We start from the raw sequence: 24,177 nt of genomic DNA, 5'->3' as shown, positions 1-24,177 counted from the left end.
CACTAAATCAGATCATATCAATTATTTTCTCACAGTCGAAACATATTTTATCATTAATTCGTCGTCAAATTATACAACTTCAAATAAAAATCATTAAAACAGGAGTAGGGGGGCCCATGAGAGGATTTGGGGAGTAACTCGAGCGCGTCATATTAAGATATGGTGAATTAATTACATGCTAAAAGGGATTCTTTACAATAATCTGACGATTTAAACGGCTTCATATGTCGAATCATTAAAAATGTTTATCCGCGGGTAAGGGTAAGAATTACAGGCTCGATGTCGGTGCACTTTTTAGCGCCACAAACGTAAATTTGGACTCGAATTTCAAACAGGCACTTTTTTCTGAAGTTCATTTTTTACATGTGATCGTTTATGCTTACGTAAACTACTTGAATCGTAAAAGCCTTTCGAACATACTTCACATACAAATGGTGTTTCTCCCGTATGCGTACGTTGATGTATCGTTAAATTTCCACGTTGCGTAAATTGTTTTAAACAATACACACATTGATATGGTTTGTGACCATCGTGGATTGTATACATATGTGTTTTTAAATGTGCCGACTGTGCAAATGTTTTTGTACATTCAGTACACTTATATGGACGTTCGCCCGTATGTTTTTTATTATGTATGCGTAACGTACTTAAGCGTGTAAATGATTTTGAACACACTGTACATTGGAATTGCTTATTATTTATATTATGTACCGTCATATGTGAATCTAAACCTGTTTTACAAATAAAACTTTTACCACATTCAGAGCATAAGTATAATTTTTCATTAGCATGCCTTTGTAGGTGAGTATTAAGTGTAAACTTTGTTGTAAAATTCTTATTACATTCTGTACATGTATATTCTTTATTTTTTAACGTTGTATCAATGGTTTTGGTTTTAAACATTAAATTATCCGTAGAATGAACTGATTTTTTAATATCTTTATTCGTTAAATGCATTTTTAATTGTTTTCGTTGTTTAAAACTCTTGTTACACACAGTACATGTGTATGGTGTTTCACCTGTATGAACACGCATATGTGTTATAAGAGTTACATATTGTATAAAACCTTTGCCGCACACTGTACATTGATGAGGTCGTTCTCCGGTGTGAATCATTTGATGGCGACGTAAATTTCCACTAATTGTAAAGCTGAGCTCACAATATTTACATTTATATGGTTTTTCATTAGTATGAGTGCGCATATGTGCGCGTATATGCCGTTTGCTTATTAATTTGCCACATACAGTACATGTTGTAGCACTTCTTAAACTTGTTTTTGTTACACGATTTTCAAAATCATTTTCTATATTATCACAATCATTTTCATTATCAGTATTTTCATTTTTTGTATTGTTAAATGTGATACATCCAGTACGTAATTGTTGATCAATTTTTAAACAACGGGTTTTAAAATTGTATAGGGTTTTGATTGTTTCAACGCAGGATGTACAAATATTTGTTGGATAATCATCATTTAAAGAAATCTGAAAACCAATAAAAATTATATAAATAATAATAATAATAAGATCTTTATTGATATGCCAAAGCTAATCAAATATTGTATACATATTCTTAAACAAAGTATTATAAAATTCTAATAAAACAAAATTAAAAATAAAAACTAACAATGAGTTAAACAAAATACAAATCAAAATATAGTACAAAATTCACAATCACTAACAAAAAATTAAAGCAAAAAAAAAAAAAAAATAATAATAATAATTTAAGCTTTCTTCAGCCCTTAGAGCTTTCTTTTTCTCTCACTCATCACTTTCTCTACAAATTCCGAAACTATCGTTATCTGCCTTCCATCCTTAACATTTAAAACCCGGTCCAGCAAAACCAATCCTTCCCTTAAATCATTATATCTTACTTCCGCACTTTTACCCTGGCATTAAAAAATAAAATGATTTCCCGACTCACATCCTCCACATAAAACACACACTCTCAAGCCGTTTATTTTATTTTCCCACACATACCTTCCCATTGTAAAGTTAGCTAGTATTCTTCTTGTATCTCTGTTTGCAAGTGATAGGTAAGAAGCCCCGTTCTCATAATGCCCTATCTTGTTGAACGTCTCTAACGACAGTAATAGTGATATACGTGACCCACTTTAATTAATTATTTTTTATGCACGTATTCTAAATCAGCCATGTTCTCATTCATTCCTATTTCGTTCATTATTTCAACCACTCTATCTTTCATACCCAGTTTAAAGCAGTCTTTTTGTATCGTTTTCGTGCCGTCCTGAATGCGATAGTAATAATTTAAACACTGCCGTCTTAGAAAAGCTTCGAATGGCAACTCACTCAATTCAACAAGTGTTGCTTCATTGGGGGTAGACGCTGCTATCCCCAGTATATAATAATTAATAGTTTCTGCGTATAAATGAAAATGCCGTTTTTTGAAATGCGTATTTCGTTCAATATTTCGGAAACAGGACTCGCAAAAAAAGTTTAGCAGATGTTAAATAACATCCGTTAGTAAAAAAAAAATTCACAGGCACCTTTACTAAAAATGAATAGTTGGGCTTCCAGTTTGCAAAATATATAAAGTTTTTTAAATTGAATGTAACTAAACAATATATAATGGAAAATATACGTTACCTGTAGAGAAGTACACGCCATTAGAATATTTATAAATGTTTCTGAATTATGTTCTAGTTGTGCAATTGATTTCAATTCACTTTGATTATATTCTGTTAAACATGTACGGCATACTTCATCAGAAGATACATTTAACTTTATTTTAGGCATTTTATTTCGTAACTATTTAGATTTAAATCTTAACATTATTGAGGTTAAGATCTTTATTCTTTAATGCCTTTGAAAGGAAAAATATCACATTCAATGGAATTCAAATAAAAAAAAAAGTAAATTTATACAAACAAAACTTTATTAATTTTAAAAAATAAATTACAATAATTGGTAATTTAATTACTCTGTATTTCAGTATTAATTTTCTGTCGAACTTGTTCCACTGTTAAATTTAAATCAGAATTTAATTTTAAAAGTTTTTGTCGTGATTTGAATCCACGTTCGAATGAAACATCACTTTTTCTTACACCTAATACACTTGCCATAAATTTTATTAATTCGGTATTAGCTTCACCTTCACTAGGTGGTGCATTTATTTGTACACCGATACCTTCAGTACTAATATCAGTGATACAGTTTTGTTTAGCACCTGGTTTTGCTAATATTTCTATTAAAATATTCTTTGATTTATCAATTGTTATAGGTGATTTTTCTTGAACAACTTCTTTTATTTTCGTATCAGTTTTTTTGTTCGATTTTTTAGACATGTTGCGAATGATTATATTCAAATTTTGATGTGTAATCAAACTCTTCATTCCTTAAATTCAGTTCTTATCTTAAATAATAACAGGTTAGTCCATTCTTAATTCTTCTTTGGTGTTTTACTTTAAAACGATTTATTTTGGTGTCAATTATATTTTTGTTATTATTTACTAAACATTTAAAAATACATAGAGTTGAGTTAGGTTATTGTAATAATGGCTACATTCAGATTAGCCCAGAGAACTAAATTCATTTTATAATTAAATATCAGTGAGTAAATATGAATGCGCTTTTTTTAAAAAATCATTGTTTTTTTTGCCATTAAGGGCAAAATCATTTATCACGGAGTTGATCTGAATCAAAACAATCTGAGTTACTGAAATGTTCTTAATATCATCTTCTGTAATTGGGATCTGACATATGGACGAGGCTAAAACAACATGGCTGACATAAAGTGACAAATTTTAAAAATAACATAGCTATGCATACCCTTTGTGCAATTTTTCAAGAAGAGAATGATAAATATTAATGAAATTTGTTGTTGGGGACAAACAAAACCGAGTAATCGTAATTTTACTGAAGGTAAAATACTATTGAAAGCAGGGCATGTGATTAAATAAGGAAAAAATCAAGTCGAAAGTGAAGAGGATCTGCTCAGTTTAACGTCATACTGTTTACAAACAACTAATTTAAAAGAAAATCCTCATCAAATCGATATAGATAAATAAATATCTCTTCAAGTATTCTTGATGTCAAAACACAGTTATCTTTTTAGATTTAAACATATTAATTAGTTCAATAATACATTATAAACATTGTACTTACTTGATAAGACATAATAATTTTTTTTTAAATGAAGTGAGCACACCTTTCGACTTGGTAAGATATTTTTTAATTGCAGTGTTTTCTGCCATAATTTTAAGACATCAATTTTCCCAAAGTTACCAAAATAATTTTCAACTTTCATGTAATATTTGCCTGTTTGAGGCAAATTATGAAAACTCAGATCTGTATTCGTATTGGAACGACTTTGGCAATTTTTCACACAACACTTTACTTTTCTCGTGCTTTTAAATTGAGGTAAATACTTTCAAGACGAAATAATTTAATTTTTTTTTTTTCAATTATTAATTATTGTTGTAATTATAACTTGCAAAAAGTAATCAACTCCAAACTTTTCAATGCTCAACACTAAAAGCTGTAAATTGAAATTAGTTTCTATTTTGACAACCAGGTATCATGCCTCCTTTTGTCAGATCCTATGCTTGACAACTACTATCAAATTTTTTTTTCAATACTAATTTTATAGAATATATTAAATCCAACCTGCCTAAGTGGCCAGTGTCCAAAAAGCCAAAAATGTATATTCCAATTTTTATTTAAACAAGTGAAAACAAACAATTGACTGAGTTAATTGTTGGTATACCATGCATAGTTAGTGTTGATTTCTTTATCACATTACACATACAAACATGTGACACATACATAAACTGATAATCAAGTATAGTACATATTATAAAATTGCCACCTAATTGGCGCCCTCACGGCTAAACAGTGATGTTTACGAGAAAATGTTTCTAATAAAAGTTGTTTAATTTTTGATAAGGAACATTTTTTACATTTAAACTTTTGTTCTATCTCTAACGGTTTACAAGATGGGTCCTACGGATCCAAGACCCAATTGACCTATGATGCTCATTTACGAACTTGACCTCACTTTTTACGTCCTGAATACGCTGTAAAAATTTCAGCTCGATATCTTTTTTCGTTTTTGAGTTATCGTGTCCACAGACGGACGGACGGACGGACAACCGGAAATGGGCTAATTAGGTGATTTTATGAACACCTATGAAAAAATTTTTAAGCGTTACAAACTTGGGACTAAACTTAATATACTATGTATATTTCATATATACATGGTATAAAAATGCAAAATATATCTCAATATTTCTAAATAAAAACTGCAATAACTTTTGCTCTGTGACCCCACCTCAAAATTGTTTTTTGCGGTCTCATGTAACTTGTGGGGATGGTTAAGGTAGGTTATATTAGCTGTCCACGAAAGACACACTTAGGCCATAGGGTAGAACTGTGATACCATATATGAAGTTTACCACCTTTTTTGCTGATAATTTCTTTTATCAGCTCTTCAATTATTTTGGTACGATAATACTTTTGGGGATATTAACTACACAATTTAAAAAAAGAAAAAAGAAAGTTCGTTTCATATCTGAATGTTTCATAGTTTTGTTTCATAGTTTATCTGAATGCCACCACTTACTAATGACACGCTCATATTTCTCTTTGACATAATAAAACTAGGTAAATAATTAACAAACTTAACCTATAAAAATTTTAAACGTTACTTTTAACAGTAATTAATATTTGGTAATTTTATCTCATGGATAGTCAAATAACATCAGAAGGTCGTTTAGTTGATATTGTCGATGAAAATTGGCGTGAAGACGAATTACCAAACGACGATATAACAGTCCCATGTAGTGAATTACCTGATCCCGAAGCAGATAATGGTGACACACATTTAACATTAAAAGAGCAAGAACAGAAATGGACTGATATTGGTTTGATGAATATCTTAAACGAACAACATCATCAAAATTAATTACAATGGAATTACCAAACATCGGACAACAATGCTCAGTTCTCGATTGTAAACAATTAGATTTTCTACCATTAAAATGCTCATGTCAAAAATATTTTTGTTCGGAACATTTTTATTTACACGCAAATCAATGTCGTTTATTAAATAGTGATTTTAAACTATCTTCATCAGAAACCAAAATTAATCGTTGTTCAATTGATAATTGTAAAAATGTACATCAATTATTATCATTTGAATGTTCGAAATGTTCTAAATATTTTTGTATCGAACATCGTTATCATAACGAATGTTTTAATGATCTAAATCCACAGATTTCTGATGAAAATCAAGAGCAAAAAACTGCTGGTTTATTTAAAAAAGCCCAAGAAAATATTGATCAAGTTATAAATCAGCAATTAGAAGCGGCTATGAAAAAACCATCTGTTTCACAAACCGCAGTCAAAGTTAACTTAATGCGTTTAAAATCACGTGCAAAGGGTGAATCCTCAATACCAGTGACTGAACGTATTTATTTCACAATTAATTATTACTTAAACGAACAAGAATTATCGATTCCAGTTTATGTATCAAATAAATGGTCTGTAGGACGTAGTATTGATTTTATTGCTAAATTATGTAATCTTAAAAATAACAATAATATAAAAGATGCTTTAAAATTAAATTTATTTAAAAAAACCGATTCAAATGTTGAATTAATTACAAATTGTATGTCAGATCGTTTTGATAATTTAATAAAAGAATCTATTGTTACCAATGGTTCAACATTATTGATTGATTATTGTGATTTAAATAATCAATCAACTAATTTTAAATCAAAATAACATTATTGGAAAAAATATTTTTTTAATAAAGTTATTATTAATATGTAAATGTATTTTTCGTTGTTTTTTTTTTTTTTTTTCTTTTTTAAATCCACTAACTGAAAGAGAGAATACTTCCAGTCAGTTACTATGTGTCCTGGTCATAGTCATATGTCATAATCATATGATGCATAGAGATTTTGTGAAATGTAAACAATATCTAGCGTAGGAACTAACTGGCAGTCTTCTCTCTCATTCATCATATCGCAAATTTTGGGCCATGATGTTCTCTATGTATAATATTCTATGGGCAGGTGAGACACTCAACAACAGTCTACAAATTATATGTCTTATTTTCTTAATTATCTAAGGCAGGAAGCATAATTGGTGGAAAGGACTGCTAAATCTACCGCAGCTCTGTTATCTTATAAAAGTTTCAATAAATCCTGCGTTTTATTTAAAATATGGCTAATTTTCAACTTCTTACATGTAAATGGTATAGTCAATGTCAAATTAAAATTATTGAAAAATAACAATCAATTAATTAAACTTGTTGCATTCAAAATTGTGAAAATAATAGACGAATTTGTAAAAATAATATTTTAAAAATGTAAATTAACATAATTACTTATTTAAATTTGTTAGAAAATAGTATTGAATTTTCAATCAAAAACATATATACAATCCTTAAACTTATATGTCCAACCATACAATTATAGGAATAAAGTAGAATGTCGCTACTATGGTAACTCCATGAAATAAAACCAAAGAGGTTATATATACTAGAGGCGTAAAAGCATGGGAAACGCAATAAGTGAATCATTGACTGCTAAAAGGAGATCGAAAAAAGGGACCGTCTCTCTCTATAACGACCAACCGTTTGGATCTTGATGGCCACATTACGGTTCTACGTTATTACTTCTATGAATAAAACTAATTTACGGAGCGAATTTAAAAAACATGAGCATTATCAATTTACTTTAAATTTTTAACCCCCGACGCAAAAAGGGGGATCTAATAAGTTTGACCGCTATATGTATATGTCTGTGGCACCATAACTCTTAAACGGGTGAACCGATTGAATGCGATTTTTTTGTTTGAAGTGTTATTTGATAGAAAAGTGTTCTTGGCTATGTTTCAAGAAAAACTGAAACAATAAATAATCCTAAAGGCTAGTACACTTCGTGGCGTAAATATAATGGTTTTGATATATTCTTTTGATAGTTTTAACATTTATTAACCACATATTATTTTAATATTTTTAAGATAATAAGCGTTTTTGTTTTCTAAGCTGATCATTTAACAAAATGGATTGATAAGTTTGTGTTTGCCTTACATTGAACGTAAAATTATTTGACGTTACGGGGGACGTTAAAAAAACAAAAGGCAATCACAGATACGATCATGATGTTAAACAAGCTGTTGAATTCTTAGATCATATATTTTAAATAGATGATCCCAGCGTATACCAAGTATGTATATTTTGGATTCACAGAGTAGATTTACAAAGACAAATATACAATATTCAAACAGCTGACGGAGAAACATGTAATACCGAAGGATGGTATTCAATGCGCATCAATTATCTGTTTATATTTCACATTCACAACTGCACATAAAAATTTATTTTGTTTTAACGTTCAAACGAGTAATATTGTTAGATAATTTTGTGTTAATTCTATGAACAAAATTTTTTTAAATGGTAATTTTTTTCAAAATATACTGTTTTAACTTTATTTAAAAGTGGTATAATCTTATTTTAAATACGCGCCAGGATATTATATTGTATATTAAGACATGCGTATTATGACTATGCTTCGGCATTTATTATCCTTGTCAATCTACTTTGAGACGTGGTTCTCACTCTGTTAACAATTCCAGTAGTGTATTTTCAAAGGTTGAATTCATTGACAGTTTGATAAGTTGATTTGATACGCCTTCATAGTTCATCTACGTCACTAAAAACTATATATATATGACTGCATTAAATTATTGACAGTCAGTGACAATCTTATTATTTATTTATATTTAAAATAAAATAAAATTAAATGTTGTTAAATAAATAATTTAATGTTGTTGGTAATTAATAAATATAATTTATAATATTTAATATAAATAGCTCAAGTTTAATTATTAATTATTTATAATAGTGTAAGAAATTTTGGTAAAATCTAATAAAATATGACAATGGGAGATGATACTCCTGTCACATCATTAATTCTTCCAGTTTTAATACGTCCCGTTTTATCCCAAGTAAATATTATTTAATTTAATTTATTTATTAATAAGTAAGTTGGTGATAATTTGGTTATTTTGATTTTCTAGTTAGAACGATATGATTTGAGTGCATCGCAAACATTACGTGCAGCATTTACAAAAGCTGAAGCTGCTTATGCTGGATTAACGTACGATTTAGTTGTTGGGATCATGCGACATGCAGAACTTGGAGTTAATATGAACGAAAGTATATTACGATTACAAGGCTCTGCATCCGAAACAGATGGTATGGTCTTAAATTCAATGAGTAGTTGGAGTAGTTTCTTAATGATATTTAAGTTGTAGAATTCCGTTTAAGTCGTTCCGAGGATACATTCCAAGAGTTGAATAAAAAATCAACAGGTTTAAAGAAAATATTAAGTCGTATACCTGATGAAATTACTGATAGAAAAACATTTTTGGAAACGATTAAGGAAATAGCTAGTGCTATTAAAAAGTTGTTGGATGCTGTGAATGAAGTGGCTGCATTTATTCCAGGATCAACTGGTAAACAAGCATTGGAACAACGTAAACGAGAATTTGTTAAATTTTCGAAACGATTTAGTAATACATTAAAGGAATATTTCAAAGAAGGACAGTAAGTGTTCAAAATTTATTAATTTTAACAATTAATACTTGGGATAAAACATTCTGAATTCAATTAACCCCCTTGGTTTGATTACGCTATTTGGACCATCCATTTTAAATTTTAATAAGATAAAAATTCATTTTATTTAATGATTAGATGATTGGTTCTCGAAATATCACCGAAAATATTTCAAAAATTTGAGTCTTTATGTAGGATTTCAGGAGGTACCATAGAAAATATTAGATCAACCGTAAAATAAATCAGATTTGCCGATTTTTGTAAATTTTAGGTCCAAATTTCTTTATGTATCGAGTTTTATCAAATTTCGCAGTAAATTTTATTACAACTTATACGTTGACTGTTAATTAACAATAGGGCATTCCACTATTTTTAAAAAAGTACTTCAAAATGTTGATTTTGCTAATAAAAAGCCACAAAAAATTTATTTTGAAAAATACACACGCTTTCTTGCCAAAACTTAAATTTAATTTTAAACCTATTTTAAACTGTCAAAAACGCGGGCATCCAATTTAATGACGTAATATGGGTATCACTATACGAAATAACACAAATAATTTTGACAGATATATTCATAGACATCTGATTATAATATAAATATAAATACTTATCTATGTATATATTATACCCAGCTGTCTACACTGAACAACTGATGGTCTAGGACAGAGCTTACCCACTTTTTAGGTCACGTGATATACAGTTTAAAAATTACGATTTTTAATTTAAATATTTTAAAAGAAAAATGTACTTTTATGACTCGAAATCAGAATATTTAAGTATATTTTTACATAATTTTAACTTTTTTCAAATTTCATGATTTATTTTTGACTAACGATAATACCCTATTTCTTGTTTATTAACCAATAGAAACGTTTGCGCAACTAACTCATGGTTTAAGAATGTATTTGACACCTTAGAAACACATTCCATCAGGATTTAGCAAAAAGTTAGAGGTTTATTTTATTTTTCTTAATTAGACGATTTTGAACATCTTTTACTGTAATAAATTTACGATATATCCGTCTGAAATTCTATCAAGCCACCGTAGGTTGATTGTGACATAATTGGTAGGGTTTGAGGGTCAGGATGATCATTGGAAGTGAATTAATCCAGGTACTTGTACAAAATATTCTATTAATAAATGAAAAATTAATTATTTCAGAGCAAACGCAGTGTTCATAAGTGCCTTATATTTAATTCATCAAACGAATATGATAATGGTGACCGTTAAAAATAAATGTGAATAGAAATATTTTTATTTTATTTTGAAAAAAATATATCGAATTATTTTAATTTATAGTTATAAGTTACATAAATTTAATTACAATAGACACTCTCTGTTACCTCCCTTTACAAACAAATATATCAATTTTTATTTGAAGCAAAAGGGATTTTGATGTTGCCATTCCGTTATTGTTTGTACAATGAAGGTCTGTTGTACTTAATTTTAAATATTATTTGTAGAAGAAAATGCTGTTTAACTTTTAACTGTAAATTAATTGAAAAATAAAAGATAAATTGTTAAATTTTTACTTGAATGTTATAAAAATTGTTTCAGAAGTATCTAGAAAGTATTACAAATCAATTTCAATGTACAAGTTGTTCTTATTTTTAATATACGGGCATATTTAGAAATCTTACCTAGAGAATGATGATATCTCTACGTAATTCACATAATTCGTTTTTGTATAACAACAGATTCGCGCTAATTGTACGCCTAAACACATGTTTGTTAGAAAAAAACCTTTTTGAATTTCGGTTATCAACTAACTCAAATCTCTAGGGAAAATACAACAATCCGAGTTGTCGGGATGTAAAATCGTCAATTTTCAATAATAAAAGATACCTAGCCATTGAGTGTTTTTTACATTCCACATATTTATATAGCATTATTATAAATTTTCGAATAGAGACGACAAAATTATACAGAAGCTGGGAATTGAACCCGGGCTCTCTAGGTATCTAGCCTTATACCTTCTCAGTCACCACTGTTGCATTATACAGGTATTATTGGCATGTAAATACATGCTTTTGGTCGGATTGCTATATAGCGCATTTATTTACGGTATGCCACTTTTTTTTTGGTAACTTATTGGTTTCATTATCTATGTGTGCTTTATAAGTCAAGGTTGATTTAAAAAACACTTAGTTTATGAAACAATACGTTTAGTTTCAAAATAAAAAATGACATACAATTATTGTTTACTTAAAAAAAAATGGATTATTTTACATTGACTTTTGAGTTATGGAAGTAATCGATTGAAACTTTAAATAGGCGATAAACATATTTATGATGGGGATTTATAAAAAATTTGTTTATGAAATACAAAAATAACTCATCGATAAATATTCATTCATAGCTTTGAATCGATGAACTATTCTAACATTACCTCGATCAAACTTTTAACATTTTGTGCGCTTTCGCCAACAATTGCTTTACCGGGGAAGATTTCTGAACATACCCAAGACAAATTTAATTTGAATTCTTACAAATTATTACTTTCTAGGCCTAAACATACTATTTTTGTGTAATAATTCAAAATTTAATTGATAAAAATTAATAATAAATTAGTATATTAATGATGTAAGAAATATTTTATTTATATTTAACTAATTACATTATTTCCCTCCTGTTTCATTAAGAGTTTTTTCCGATAAAATCAATAAACAGCAAATTTGATATAGTCTAGCATGTTTGGACGCATGAACACAAAAAATTTCCGTTGATCGTTCAATACGAAAATATAAGTTGCGTATTGTACTATACTCATTTTCGGAGAATGTAAAGCCATCTTTCATCCCAGCGATTGGACCCATCCGAAGATATGTATTTTATGGAAATGTATGCATTTCTACACTATCTGATGTTTATGTTTTTTAATTACTCCCTATTTTAATATATTTTGTGCATGGTATTATTATTTGAGTAAGAAATGTCGCTTTTAACGTGCTATGTTTTCTGATCTATGCTTTTTTCGCATAGTTGGATCACTTGCCTAGAAAATAAATGAAAAAGTTTTGGTTGAATATTTTTCACACAAGTGCTGCGCTAATCAGAAAATTTATTATAAACAACTGCTCAATTATATAATAATTATTAATTTAATAAATAAAAAACAATATATTATTGAAACTTTTTTGTTTATATTATTAAAAAAAATTTCTATAATCATTGATAAAATATTAACAACATTTCACCAATTATTTATAGAAAAATAAAATAAAAAGTTTCATAATAACTGGAAAGCAATTAAAAAAATGTATTTATATAGATTTGGACTAATTGAAAGAAGGCTTTTTGTTTATCAATGTGAATTATGTTATGAAAAATTTAAAGGATTACGTAGATTGAAAGCACATATATGGGATTGTCATCGTTTACATCCATCATTTGCAAGATATGTTGCTAAATTACCATTGCCATAACATTAGATATTTATATTAAATTAATATTCTTAATAGTGACTTTTTTTTGTGTAAGTTTTTTCTTACAAGTGAATCGCGTATTAAGTATCACAAGAAGAGACGTTTGTAATAAACCTGAGTTGCGAAAAGGTAAAGTTTTTTCTAAACCCTAGTCTACAAAAATACTCTTCATTACTATGGAAATTATAAAGTGGGTCTAATTAATAAAATCCTTCTTTCGGTTTTATCTGCAGCGGACATAGTTAATTTTTCCATAACAAATTAGATCATCATTGTCGTTGATCATTCGTGAATTTAATTAGAATTAATTAATTTGTTCAAATCAATAAATAATTTAAATAGCTCTGTAACGATACTTCGGAAAGGTTCGAAGTAAATTTAATTTTATAACAAGGAAATTTTATATTTCATAAACTTTCTCTTTTTTACCATTTTTTTGGGTGGAAATATTGATCCACAATAGGGTATTTTACTCGAAATTACTAAAAAAATATATTGTTGAGGTAGCTTAGACAAAATACAGTCGAAAAATGCTAGTATTAATTTATAAAATAACAAAAAAAATTTTAAATTAATCTGTTTTTCAAAATTAAGCACCCTGAAATAGTAGACGACCATGTTATTACGTCATACAGCTATGTAAAAAAAAGGTATGAGCAATTATAAAACAAAATATCAGCCCATTTGTTTATATAGCTGTATGACGTCATGACCACAGAGAATATAAAATTTGAATGCATTTTTATGGCACTTAAGGATGTTCCAGCATGGTATTTGCAGTTTCTATGTTAAAGCAATGGTACAATTTTTTTTTCGACAGAATTTAACGAAAAATTAAATTTAAGAATTTAATAATGCTTACTATTAATTCCCAAAGTTTCAGAAATTTTGACCGTTTAAAATGGGAAATAATTATGCCAACGTCCCAATTTCGATCAATTTACGTCAAAATTAATATCTCGAAAGTGAAAATTAATTTCTAAATTTTTTTTTAGAATTGTATTGTATAAACATTTTTTTCTACTTTTTCTTCAATATATAATAATATCATAAAAAATAGTGGAGAGACCGGACATTTTACATGCTTTAAATGGGACATGACCCTCAAAATCGCGAACTTTGTCTTTAAATATCTCGCGATCTAAAATTATGAAATTTTAGGAATTCATAAATAAAGCTATTATAAACCCGAGAAAAAAAATTCGGCCAAATCTGTCGAAAAGTGATTTCATGCTGGTACTACCTTAAAATTTTTTTTTTTAAATTCGTTTATTAGCACTATAGAATCTAATAGACCTTTTCCTATTAAAAAGTGATTACCTCTTGTTTTGTACAGTATGTCAAAAAACTAATGTGATTAAGTGAATAAAAAATATCTTGTATCTTTGTCCAACTTATTAATGTCTGTCCGAAACAATAATGAATCGTAATTGAAATGAAAACGTCTATTGTGATTTGTGACACTTTTCAAAAATGGGTGTAATATCTATTATATTGGAAGTAATCAGATCGCGATATCTGTGTGAGCGCTTCTTAATTCTATGACATCGTCTAATTTATTAAGCACCCCAAACACCTGTATTTTATAAGAAATAATAGGTTCCAAAGAAATAGAGGTTTCCCTTCTCTATGCTTTTACTCAGCAACATATCAGAATACTCAAGTATCAGAATCAAATAATATCGATAATCTGAAGTCTATCGTCCGTCTAGAACACTGATATTGAATATAGATCAGTGGTCTGGAATTGTTTGTACAAAAGATCTAATATGCATTGCGTTCACTTATTGAAATAGTAAATATATTAAATTTGCAGAAATTTGGTATAAGAGACTAGTTACTAGAAAATAGGAAGAAAACAGAAAATAAGTTTAAATAAAATTGTTTTAATTAAAAAGTTCATAGATGAAAAAACGTGGCGGTAATAATTTGAAACATATGACGTTGATGTATAAATAAAAACTTACATGATAGTACCAACATAAAATAAAATAAATATAATTTAAGAAAAATTTTAATGTAGAACGATTTTTAAAATATAATTTAATAAAATGGCGAATGAAAGTATAAAAAATGAAGATTTTGATATAATGTGTCGAATATGTTTACAACGTAGTGATGATCGAATTGATTTATTCTCATCGTTAGCAGGTTACTCCATGATTTCCAATGCTGTTATGGAATGTGCTCCAATTCAAGTAATTTTCATTCAATATTTTATTATTATTATTTATTCCATTTATTTATCAATATTTAATAAATTATGTGATTTGCGAATAATTTTAAGATTTGATTTATGTGCTATAATAACATTTATAAAATGATTTGATTGTAAGGCGGAATTCCATGATCAGACGTATGTTTGACAAAGTAAACAAAAATTAATTTGCCTACGTTTAGAAAGATTATTGTTTGATAATCTAAAGGTGATCAATCTTACAAAAAAATACTGATCTCTTAGTAGAAATGAGTGCGTAAAACATATGAATAAAGTTTTTCTACACGGTTTAATTCGTGGTTTATTTTAGTCGAGTTAGAAATACCTCCGGTGATTAAAAGCTCTAATTTCTGTCGACGTGATATAATATTAAACAAGAGCCAAACGATCATCAATGATGATTCAATACAAATCTAGGTTGAAAAGCGAAGTACGATTAACATAATATCGCTATAATGGAGCAAGAGCTCGCTGCAAAAAACCTGGCCTATCGAGTTACCGGATGAAGTATTTTTTAAATGGTACTACTCACTGTAACTATTAAAAAAAAGCATTTTTTGGACATAAACTGTACCAATCGAGTAACCGCTTGAAACTGATTTTAAAATGTAGTTTCGAGTGAGTAGAAAATAATTATGAACAACTGCCTCGGTCAATCTGGTGCTAACCCCATGGCACGACACATTTTTTAATTTTTTTTTTGTCGTGTTACCGTACCTATCGAGTAACCGCTTCAAACTGTAATTAAATTGAAGTTTAAACATTTCTTATTAAGAAAATATATTAGTGCCACTTCTATTTTAGTGACAAATGCCCGGCACGATACTTTATATTCCTTCAAGTCCCATACTATTGCTCATATAATCTATAACAGATACATTGGGGAATAAATAAATGAAGTTTCAAGCGGTTACTCGATTGGTACAGTTTATGTCCAAAAAATGTACCTTAGAAAAAATATAGCAAGGTTATGCACCATATTTGCCCTGGCACTAAATGATTTTTTTAATAGTTACAGTGAGTAGTATCATTTAAAAAATACTTCATCCGGTAACTCGATAGGCCAGGTTTTTTGCAGCGAGCTCTTGGACCATAACGTATACACCCAGATAGTAGGTCTGATTAAGAGGCATAATTAAAGTTATTAAATAAGTCAGTCTGACAGGCATATATTAAATGCTAATCTATATTTAATATACAGGGTGTTCCGTGACTCGATGGACATAGCTTATAATAGCGTATTATTTGGACAAATCCATTTTCGGTTGTCTGTCTGCCAACACGATAACTCAAAAACGAATAAAGATATCAAGCAATTTTTACAGCGTATTCAGGACGTAAAAAGTGAAGTCAAGTTCGTAAATGAGCAACATAGGTCAATTGAGTCTTGCCCTATGGGTCCGTAGGATATAGAAAATCTTGTAAACCGTTAGAGATAGAATAAAAGTTTAAATGTAAAAAATGTTCCTTATAAAAAAATAAACAACTTTTGTTTTAATCATTTTTTCATAAACACCACTGTTTACCCGTGAGGGCGCAAATTAGGCGTAAATTGTATAGTATGTATTATATGGGGATATCAGTTACGTATGTGTAACATGTATGTATGTGTAATGTGATAGAGTATTCAACACTGTCTATGCATGGTATTTCAACAATTAACTAAGTCAATTGTTTGTTTTCACTTGTTTTTATGTAATTTTATTGATTGATAAACACGCCTATGATAGCAATCTTTTTTCATAACAGTTTTTAGCAAGCCTGTATCATTATTTTTTACAAGTGCAGATTGGTTTACAGATCGATTCAGTTATTTATATTAACTTACCTGTTCATATGGTATAAACAGATCTACACCGATCTGTTAATCAATCGAAATTGGTATCAGAAGACAGATAATTTAATCACGAGCACTTTTCAATAAACAAACTAGCATAGGCGTGTTTATCAATTAATAAAATTTCATACAAGAATTAGTCTCATCTGATTATCAGATGGGTGAAAATCGATCTTATACCGTCTCTTAGATTACAAGCTCCTTACAAAAATAAAAAAGTATCTTTTTTACATTATTATTGGTAATAGAAAAACCAAATATTTTCAATTCTTTTTTTCCATAATTTTAGATAACGTATGGCGATAATTTACCAAATACAATATGTCAGAATTGCATTGTACAATTGGATGTAGCATATCGATTTAGAGTATTATGTATACAATCAGATCTTACATTACGACAATTTTTAACATCAGAATCATCTACATTATCATCTCAAACACAATCAGCAATCACAAGTATTTTATTGGGTGATAAGAAATTAAATACTAGTATTGATGATGCAGTGAAATTAGAAAAATCTGATAATGAATCAATACATTCAAATTATAATGATGATATTAAAGATGAAATTATGTTTCCCGATAATAACGATGATGATATTGATAATGATAATAAAACATCTTTATTAACAGCATCGTCTGATTTAATAAATGATAATGATATAAAAGTCAGTGATAAATTGAAAGTAGTGAAAGTTAAAAAATCATTATCAAATGTTAATAAAAAAAAACAACAGAAAGATAAAAGAAAATTTGAATGTAATAATTGTTATGCAACATTTAAAAGGAACTCACATTTAAAACGACATCAACGACGATGTTTAATTGGTAAGTAATATTTCATACATTATAACTAAAAGACCACTTTGTGTTATAAAAAAATTGCACGTATTATACGATTCTAAGGGTTATAACTATAACATTATATATTAATCACATGTAATGTTATACAGTAATAACAGAGTGGTATAAGTTTTGCGTTTATTTTGACTTAGAATATGCTAAGTGGTACGAAATAAAACGGAATCCTTATAACAAAAAATGGAACAACTTGTCAAAAATAAAGGGGGGATATACAAAAGCAAGCAATTTCATATAATAATGGAAGGTTCAGGCCAAAAAAATTATTTGGACAGTCAGTTAAATGTTAGAACAGTTCTGACTGACCAGCTCTGTTCAGCTATTTTACGGTTTGTTTTCTGTTTGTAAAGACGGTTTCCCACTAAACGGACAATTGAGTTTATGTTGTGTTTTCTAGAACCTGGGAAAGAAAAATAAAACCGAAACAAACCCAAAATAATATTATTATTACCCTGCGACAGTTGCCAAGTTTGCGAAAAGTTAAGTTATTATTTGAGTTTGTGTTTTGTTTTTGTTTGTCTATTCAGTGGAAAACCGGCATAACTTCTATTTACAAAAACTTCTAATTTAGCAATTTGAAATATATTATGTTTTTACACATCAAACGCTTTGTATATATAAAATCCATAGACTTTTATGTCTATCCATACAATTATGGATTAAAGTAATGTGTCGTTTCTATGGAAATAAAATTCATGCACGGAGCGAATAGGAGGATAGATTTTAGTATCCGGTACAATTTTTTTTTTAGATAATGATACAGTGGACGATAACGGTAAAAATTTTACATTATATGTAACTAAAAATGTTAGTAAAGTTAATGAAAACGAGGAAGGTGATGAGAACGAAACTATTGAACCAACAGAAACGAAACAAATAAAGATTAAATTAAAACCATATGCAACATTTAAAGAGAACATTGAACGAGAAGCAAATGGACGATATTCGTGTCGTATATGTAACAAAACGTATAAAAGTAAATATCATACAGCACGACATGCTATCGTTCATAGTGATTATCGATTTCGATGTCCACATTGTGATAAATGTTTTGTGAGACCTGCATCCTTACGTGAACATATTAATGTACATACTGGAAAACGTGGATATAATTGTGAATTTTGTGGTAAAATATTTCGTACAGATTCAGCTTTGAATACACATCGACGAATACACTTAGGCGTTCGCCCATATAAATGTCATGTTTGTGAGCGAACTTTTACACAAAATAAAACATTAAAGAATCATATGCGCACGCATACAGGTAAGTTAAATCTTGTACTTTAATCAAAGAGAATAAGTTGGAGGAGATATGAAAAACGACTCTTTAGACATTTTTATTTCTACCTTATAAAGATTTTCGATGGTGTAAAATGCAACTCCCTTTGGCCTAACAAAGTTCTCATGTCACTAGTTTTGACTGTACTTTTTATTTATAAGTAAAAAAATGGCCTGAAATCTGGATCGATTCTAACATACGATTAAACTTTTCTACCTTAGTTTCTTTGATTATTAATATTTTATAATTGTGTATTAAATATTTGTTTCTTTTCTTTTTTTAAGGAGAAAGACCATTTGTATGTGAAACATGTGGTCGTAGTTTTAATCGTAAACATATATTAAAAACTCATACAATGATCCATACTGGAGAACGACCATATCGATGCGATATTTGTTTACGTACATTTATATGTAAACAGCATTTACAATTACATTTAATCAAACATACTGGTGAACCACAAGATCAACTACGTTGTAATATATGTGATAAACGTTTTACTACACATGCATGTAAAATAAAACACTTACACGATATACATCAAATTACTGATGCATCATTTACTGACACATCTTTTATTTAAAATAATTTTATTATTATTTTATTTTATTTTTTTAATATATAGGCATTTATTGAAAGTGATATAATGAAACGTTTTGAGCATAAACAAATTGTTTACATAGTAATTATTATGACTGAATTTATTGTTTTTCTTAGTCTTTTCCATAGCTAAATACAGGTTGACCCAAAATGTACGATACGATTTAGATTCTTTGTTTGTATTATTTAGAACTATTAAAACTTAATTATGACTTGTGGAAATGGGTCGATGGGTATTTTTCAATGTATCTAGATAACCAGTGTCTGTATCTAGATACAGATACAGATAATGAGTATCTAGATACATTGAAAGAAACCCATTGGCCTTTTTTTCACAAGCCACGTTTAAGTTCTATTAGTTCTAGAAATAAAAAATTAATTAAAAAAAAAAGAACAAACTTTCGTTTAAAACAATTTTACAATTTCTATAGATAACTTTTCACATACAGAAACTTTCCACAATTTCAGCTCATATGCAAAACTACTAAAGTTATATGGCGAGAGACCTACTTTTGTTTGAAAGTGTTTACTCAAATAAAAACGCCTAAGTCCATAATAGTATACCGCAATAAGTGAAATCTCGGCTATACCCGCCTACTTTATCTTTCTCTACTGTGTTTAACCGTTTGGCAGTGACTTTGCAGCTCTATGGTATTTCTGTATGACACACTCATACCTGCAAATAAATAAAATATAGTACATACAGATACTAAAAGAATAACTGCGTTGTAGCATTTGCTAATAAAAACTTCTAAGTTACCAAGTAAACATTTACCATCGTGATTATCATAAGGGAGATGGCACCCCTCCAAATTTGACATAAGTATTTGTTTAATATTCAGGTAAATTCGTCATTTCTGAACGGCTTTTATTTTATATTATTTGAAAAACTGGGTTTAAAAAGTATCAAAAATATCGTTCTTTGTTAAGATTCGGTGATATAATTAGATTAATTACACTATTTCCAGATTTTCTGGTTTATCTCCCGACTTCTCGAAACTTTGAGGTGGCAATCATAGCGTCATAGACAAATTCATACAGATAATGCATAGTCGTCAAAAATTATAAAGCAGAGAAAAAAGGATACCACGACTGTATAACCTACATATAAAACAAATACATTTTTGTTTCTAATATTTTAATTTTTTTTGTCTTTTTACATAAGATCTAAGAAAAATATATCAAAGCTCGTTTATGCTCAAGTCATATTTATTAGTGGCAAAAGAGAATATCTTTTATTTTAAGACATACATCCATAATATTTGTAATTTATATTAAATCGTTAAAAGAAATTACAATTTGTTAATATAATTCTAATAAACTATTATTATTAATAATTGATTTAAAAAAAGAATTTAGAAAATAATTAATTTTATGTATAAAAGTTATTTGTTATTTTTTGAATAAAATATTTTATTTATAATATCATCAATATAAATAAATGTTTGATTATTATTAATAATTATAATAATTGTTGTATAAATGAATAAAACAATTCTTGTAAATATTATCTAATTGTTTCATTTATTTGAGATTTTACTATTTAAAGCTATTAATGAATTAAAAGAGCAGGGCCGAGACTCAATATTGGAGGCATAGCGAGACAGAAACTGTGTAGGTTTCAGATTAAGTATTATTCGAGAGACCGATGGTGTAGATTCAGTTTTCTGGTGGATACTATAGATGTTAAAACAAAACATGCGGCATTTTTCGGTTTACGGGCAAAATCGAGAGGTGGTACTAGAGGATTATAAAAATTAAGAAATTAAAATACTTTTCATTATAAATTATCGACTATTACGTTTATAATAATAAACTATAGCAAACAAATACATTCATAATTATTATTAAATTAATTTATTAACCTCTATAGTCAAATGACTATCTGATATGAAGACATACTATAAATCTTGACGAAAATCGAATTCATGATCTCTGCCATTTTAGGCCAGCAGTGTATCTTTGAGCCACAAGATTCTCTATATGGATGGCAGTGTGTATACATTTCTTCATTATCTTATGTTCTTGTTTTATGGTGTCCTAGCTACTTCTTAGTATCGCACAGAGACTATATCAGTAAAGTATCGCATGTCCAAACTGTGATTAAAAGTGTCCACACTGTACACTGTCCAATCGCCAATAACCTCTACATAAAAAAATCTCTTAAATATATCTACATCTTTTATTTTGAAATAGAGGCAGGCTTAAATTTGTACACAGAGGTTACGTGGCGATTATGCCAGATTTAAAAAAAAAATAAATTATAGGTACTTGTCATATTACCATTAAAATGATTAGTTATAATTGTATTGATAAATTTAAGTGGAGGGTGAGTCTCAAGAAGGGGTTTATATTTTAATATAATTGATTGTTTATAATAATTCAAATAAAATGATGGGCTTTGTAATTAATAAAATTATTGATTTAATTTGTACCTCTATGTATTCATGAAGACATGTGTCTATAATCAAAAATTTATCACTAATTTGTCTTTGAATTTTTACGTTTAGAAAGTGAGGTTTAATATCGATCGAATTTTCGTTCCTATTTGAGTCCGCTTTTTGATGTAGGATGTCGCAGAATAGCAATAGAACATAAGTTCCCGGGATTCAGAATCCAGATGTATTACATCTTGCAGTTTGCTATTTAATAGTTTGATTAAATTCTAAAAATTTTTTTTTTCTTTAAAAAAAATCGTTATCAGTGAAAATACTTTTATTAATGGCATAAAAAAAACATTTTTTATTACATAAGATTTTCCGGGTAGGCTCATTATTGGTGACAATCAAATTTCTTTGGAATTCCGTTAAGATAGAGTGAAGTCGTGGTTTATGAATGTTTTTATGTAGCAGATCTAAAACCATCTAAGAACATTTTTTAATGACATTCGTTGTAAACTTTAGCCATTTTATGTGGTTATACTGGGGTATTAAACTGGGTTAAAGCCTATTTTCAATTGGGGATTTACAAGCATAATCATAAAAATAGAAGAAATAACAACAACCTCTTTGATAATTAGACCCTTTTATACAGACGTAATCTGTATATAGAGGTCAAATGCTTGTCTATACCTAGTTTTTTTTTTTTTTAATAATAATGATAATATTTCTATAAAATATAATTTAATTATTAAATTAAGAAAACTTACACACGTTCATAAACGTTATGCAAATTGTATTACAAATAAGTACAAGTAGATTGCATAAACGTGTACTGAAACTAATAAAATAATAAAAATGAATAATAATTCAGAAATGCATTTAAACATGTATTCAACATTAAGACCGTTATATTATTGTTTAAAAATATTTGGTTTAATATGTTATAATATTGATACATCAAATAAAGAACAACCATTTCAAATAAATATTTATAAAACAATTATAAATGTTATTATTCGTTTAGGAATAATTATAACATTATTTTATTTTATAATAATTAAAGTTGATATAACAAATGAAGGTGTTTACGTGGTTTCATCTGATTATATATTATTAATAATTGGTTTAATATTATCAATAATTATAATGAATTATTATCAAAATATTCATACACAAATTATACAATTAATTATTGAATTTGATAAAAATATATATGAAATTAATAAAACATTAAAACGTAATCTAACTGAAAATAATTTATGTATAATATTATTAATTGGTACATTTGTAACAATATTCTTATTATATACGGTTGAAGTATATTTTTCAACATTGGATGTTATACAAGATAATATATTATTTATATTATTGCATTGTATGGCGGCTGTAACAAATTCAATAATGTTATGTGATTTTAATATTCTGGTATATATTGTTCGGGTTCGTTTTCAATATATTAATACAATGATATGTCAATATGTTGAGAATATTACACATAATTTTAGTTATTACTTAAATTATAATGATTTTTTGTTATTTAATCAAATATCAAATTTTAATCAAAATGATAAACTATCAATATTCAATCCTAAACATAAAATTCAACAGAAAAATTATAAGAAAGCTAATAACAATAGTGGTAAGTTTTTTTATTTCATTACGCGGAAAATTTTTTTCAATTGATGATTGAAGACAGATATCTATACTATCAAATTTATAAGCAGCACTTGCACACAATATTATATACTATATATTTTTGTAGCTGCGTGATATTAAAAAGCTAAAAATAACACATTATTTGACTACAAAGCATGTACTTGGTTTATATGTATGTACCGTGCAATAAACCACCCTGATAAAAAAGTTCGATTCAATTCCGATTAAAATTTCCAAATCATTCTGATTGAATTCCGATTCATTAATCAGACTTTTTTATCAGGGCAATACTGTAGGGAAACAAACACCTTAACAATATTTTTCGGAATTA

General features: G+C 28.0%; 6 protein-coding genes across 7 annotated transcripts; 4 read left to right on the top strand and 2 right to left on the bottom strand.

Moving 5' to 3' along the window:
* Window positions 1–25: 25 nt before the first annotated feature.
* On the bottom strand, window positions 26–2,688 carry LOC123301732 (gastrula zinc finger protein XlCGF57.1-like). Its single transcript, XM_044884615.1, has 2 exons — window positions 2,608–2,688; window positions 26–1,485 (listed from the first exon to the last, which is right to left on the bottom strand). Exons 1-2 carry the CDS (start codon window positions 2,626–2,628, stop codon window positions 328–330), a joined length of 1,179 nt encoding a protein of 392 aa, XP_044740550.1. The 5' UTR covers window positions 2,629–2,688; the 3' UTR covers window positions 26–327.
* A 245-nt stretch (window positions 2,689–2,933) lies between these two features.
* Window positions 2,934–3,456, bottom strand: LOC123304834 (UPF0235 protein C15orf40 homolog). Its single transcript, XM_044886403.1, has one exon. The coding sequence runs from the start codon at window positions 3,351–3,353 to the stop codon at window positions 2,934–2,936; it is 420 nt and encodes a 139-aa protein (XP_044742338.1). The 5' UTR covers window positions 3,354–3,456.
* A 2,172-nt stretch (window positions 3,457–5,628) lies between these two features.
* Window positions 5,629–5,923, top strand: LOC123304844 (anaphase-promoting complex subunit 13). The gene has a single exon (XM_044886411.1). The coding sequence runs from the start codon at window positions 5,702–5,704 to the stop codon at window positions 5,921–5,923; it is 222 nt and encodes a 73-aa protein (XP_044742346.1). The 5' UTR covers window positions 5,629–5,701.
* A 5-nt stretch (window positions 5,924–5,928) lies between these two features.
* On the top strand, window positions 5,929–6,708 carry LOC123292899 (AN1-type zinc finger protein 1-like; the record flags this gene model as incomplete). The annotated part of the gene is made up of 1 exon (XM_044873616.1): window positions 5,929–6,708. A coding segment is annotated over exon 1 (780 nt), but the record flags the coding sequence as incomplete, so codon positions are not given.
* Window positions 6,709–8,854: 2,146 nt separating this feature from the next.
* Window positions 8,855–12,109, top strand: LOC123302711 (programmed cell death protein 10). 2 transcript variants are annotated; one of them, XM_044885768.1, is made up of 4 exons: window positions 8,855–8,976; window positions 9,049–9,226; window positions 9,286–9,577; window positions 10,749–12,109. In XM_044885768.1, exons 1-4 carry the CDS (start codon window positions 8,905–8,907, stop codon window positions 10,831–10,833), a joined length of 627 nt encoding a protein of 208 aa, XP_044741703.1. In that variant the 5' UTR covers window positions 8,855–8,904; the 3' UTR covers window positions 10,834–12,109. The 2 variants fall into 2 exon arrangements, with proteins under 2 accessions (XP_044741703.1, XP_044741713.1); XM_044885778.1 differs by having other exon boundaries at window positions 8,858–8,976; window positions 9,280–9,577.
* Window positions 12,110–15,071: 2,962 nt separating this feature from the next.
* Window positions 15,072–21,058, top strand: LOC123301834 (zinc finger protein 888-like). The gene is made up of 4 exons (XM_044884753.1): window positions 15,072–15,210; window positions 17,357–17,897; window positions 18,682–19,194; window positions 19,494–21,058. The coding sequence occupies exons 1-4, from the start codon at window positions 15,103–15,105 to the stop codon at window positions 19,790–19,792; spliced, it is 1,461 nt and encodes a 486-aa protein (XP_044740688.1). The 5' UTR covers window positions 15,072–15,102; the 3' UTR covers window positions 19,793–21,058.
* Window positions 21,059–24,177: the final 3,119 nt, after the last annotated feature.

Source organism: Chrysoperla carnea, chromosome 1, assembly GCF_905475395.1.
Source record: "Chrysoperla carnea chromosome 1, inChrCarn1.1, whole genome shotgun sequence".
Classification (NCBI taxonomy): domain Eukaryota; kingdom Metazoa; phylum Arthropoda; class Insecta; order Neuroptera; family Chrysopidae; genus Chrysoperla; species Chrysoperla carnea.
The sequence above is the reverse complement of the archived record's forward strand: the minus strand, read 5'-3'. Positions and strand labels throughout refer to the sequence as shown.

Coding starts and splice junctions, on each gene's coding strand:
- LOC123304844 (XM_044886411.1), top strand. CDS start 5,702: ATGGATAGTCAAATAACATCAGAAGGTCGTTTAGTTGATATTGTCGAT.
- LOC123301834 (XM_044884753.1), top strand. CDS start 15,103: ATGTGTCGAATATGTTTACAACGTAGTGATGATCGAATTGATTTATTC. Junction 17,898..18,681: donor TCAACGACGATGTTTAATTG/GTAAGTAATATT, acceptor TTTTTTTTTTAG/ATAATGATACAGTGGACGAT. Junction 19,195..19,493: donor TCATATGCGCACGCATACAG/GTAAGTTAAATC, acceptor TCTTTTTTTAAG/GAGAAAGACCATTTGTATGT.
- LOC123304834 (XM_044886403.1), bottom strand. CDS start 3,353: ATGAAGAGTTTGATTACACATCAAAATTTGAATATAATCATTCGCAAC.
- LOC123301732 (XM_044884615.1), bottom strand. CDS start 2,628: ATGGCGTGTACTTCTCTACAG. Junction 1,486..2,607: donor TGGCGTGTACTTCTCTACAG/GTAACGTATATT, acceptor ATTGGTTTTCAG/ATTTCTTTAAATGATGATTA.
- LOC123302711 (XM_044885778.1), top strand. CDS start 8,905: ATGACAATGGGAGATGATACTCCTGTCACATCATTAATTCTTCCAGTT. Junction 8,977..9,048: donor TACGTCCCGTTTTATCCCAA/GTAAATATTATT, acceptor TTGATTTTCTAG/TTAGAACGATATGATTTGAG. Junction 9,227..9,279: donor CTCTGCATCCGAAACAGATG/GTATGGTCTTAA, acceptor ATGATATTTAAG/TTGTAGAATTCCGTTTAAGT.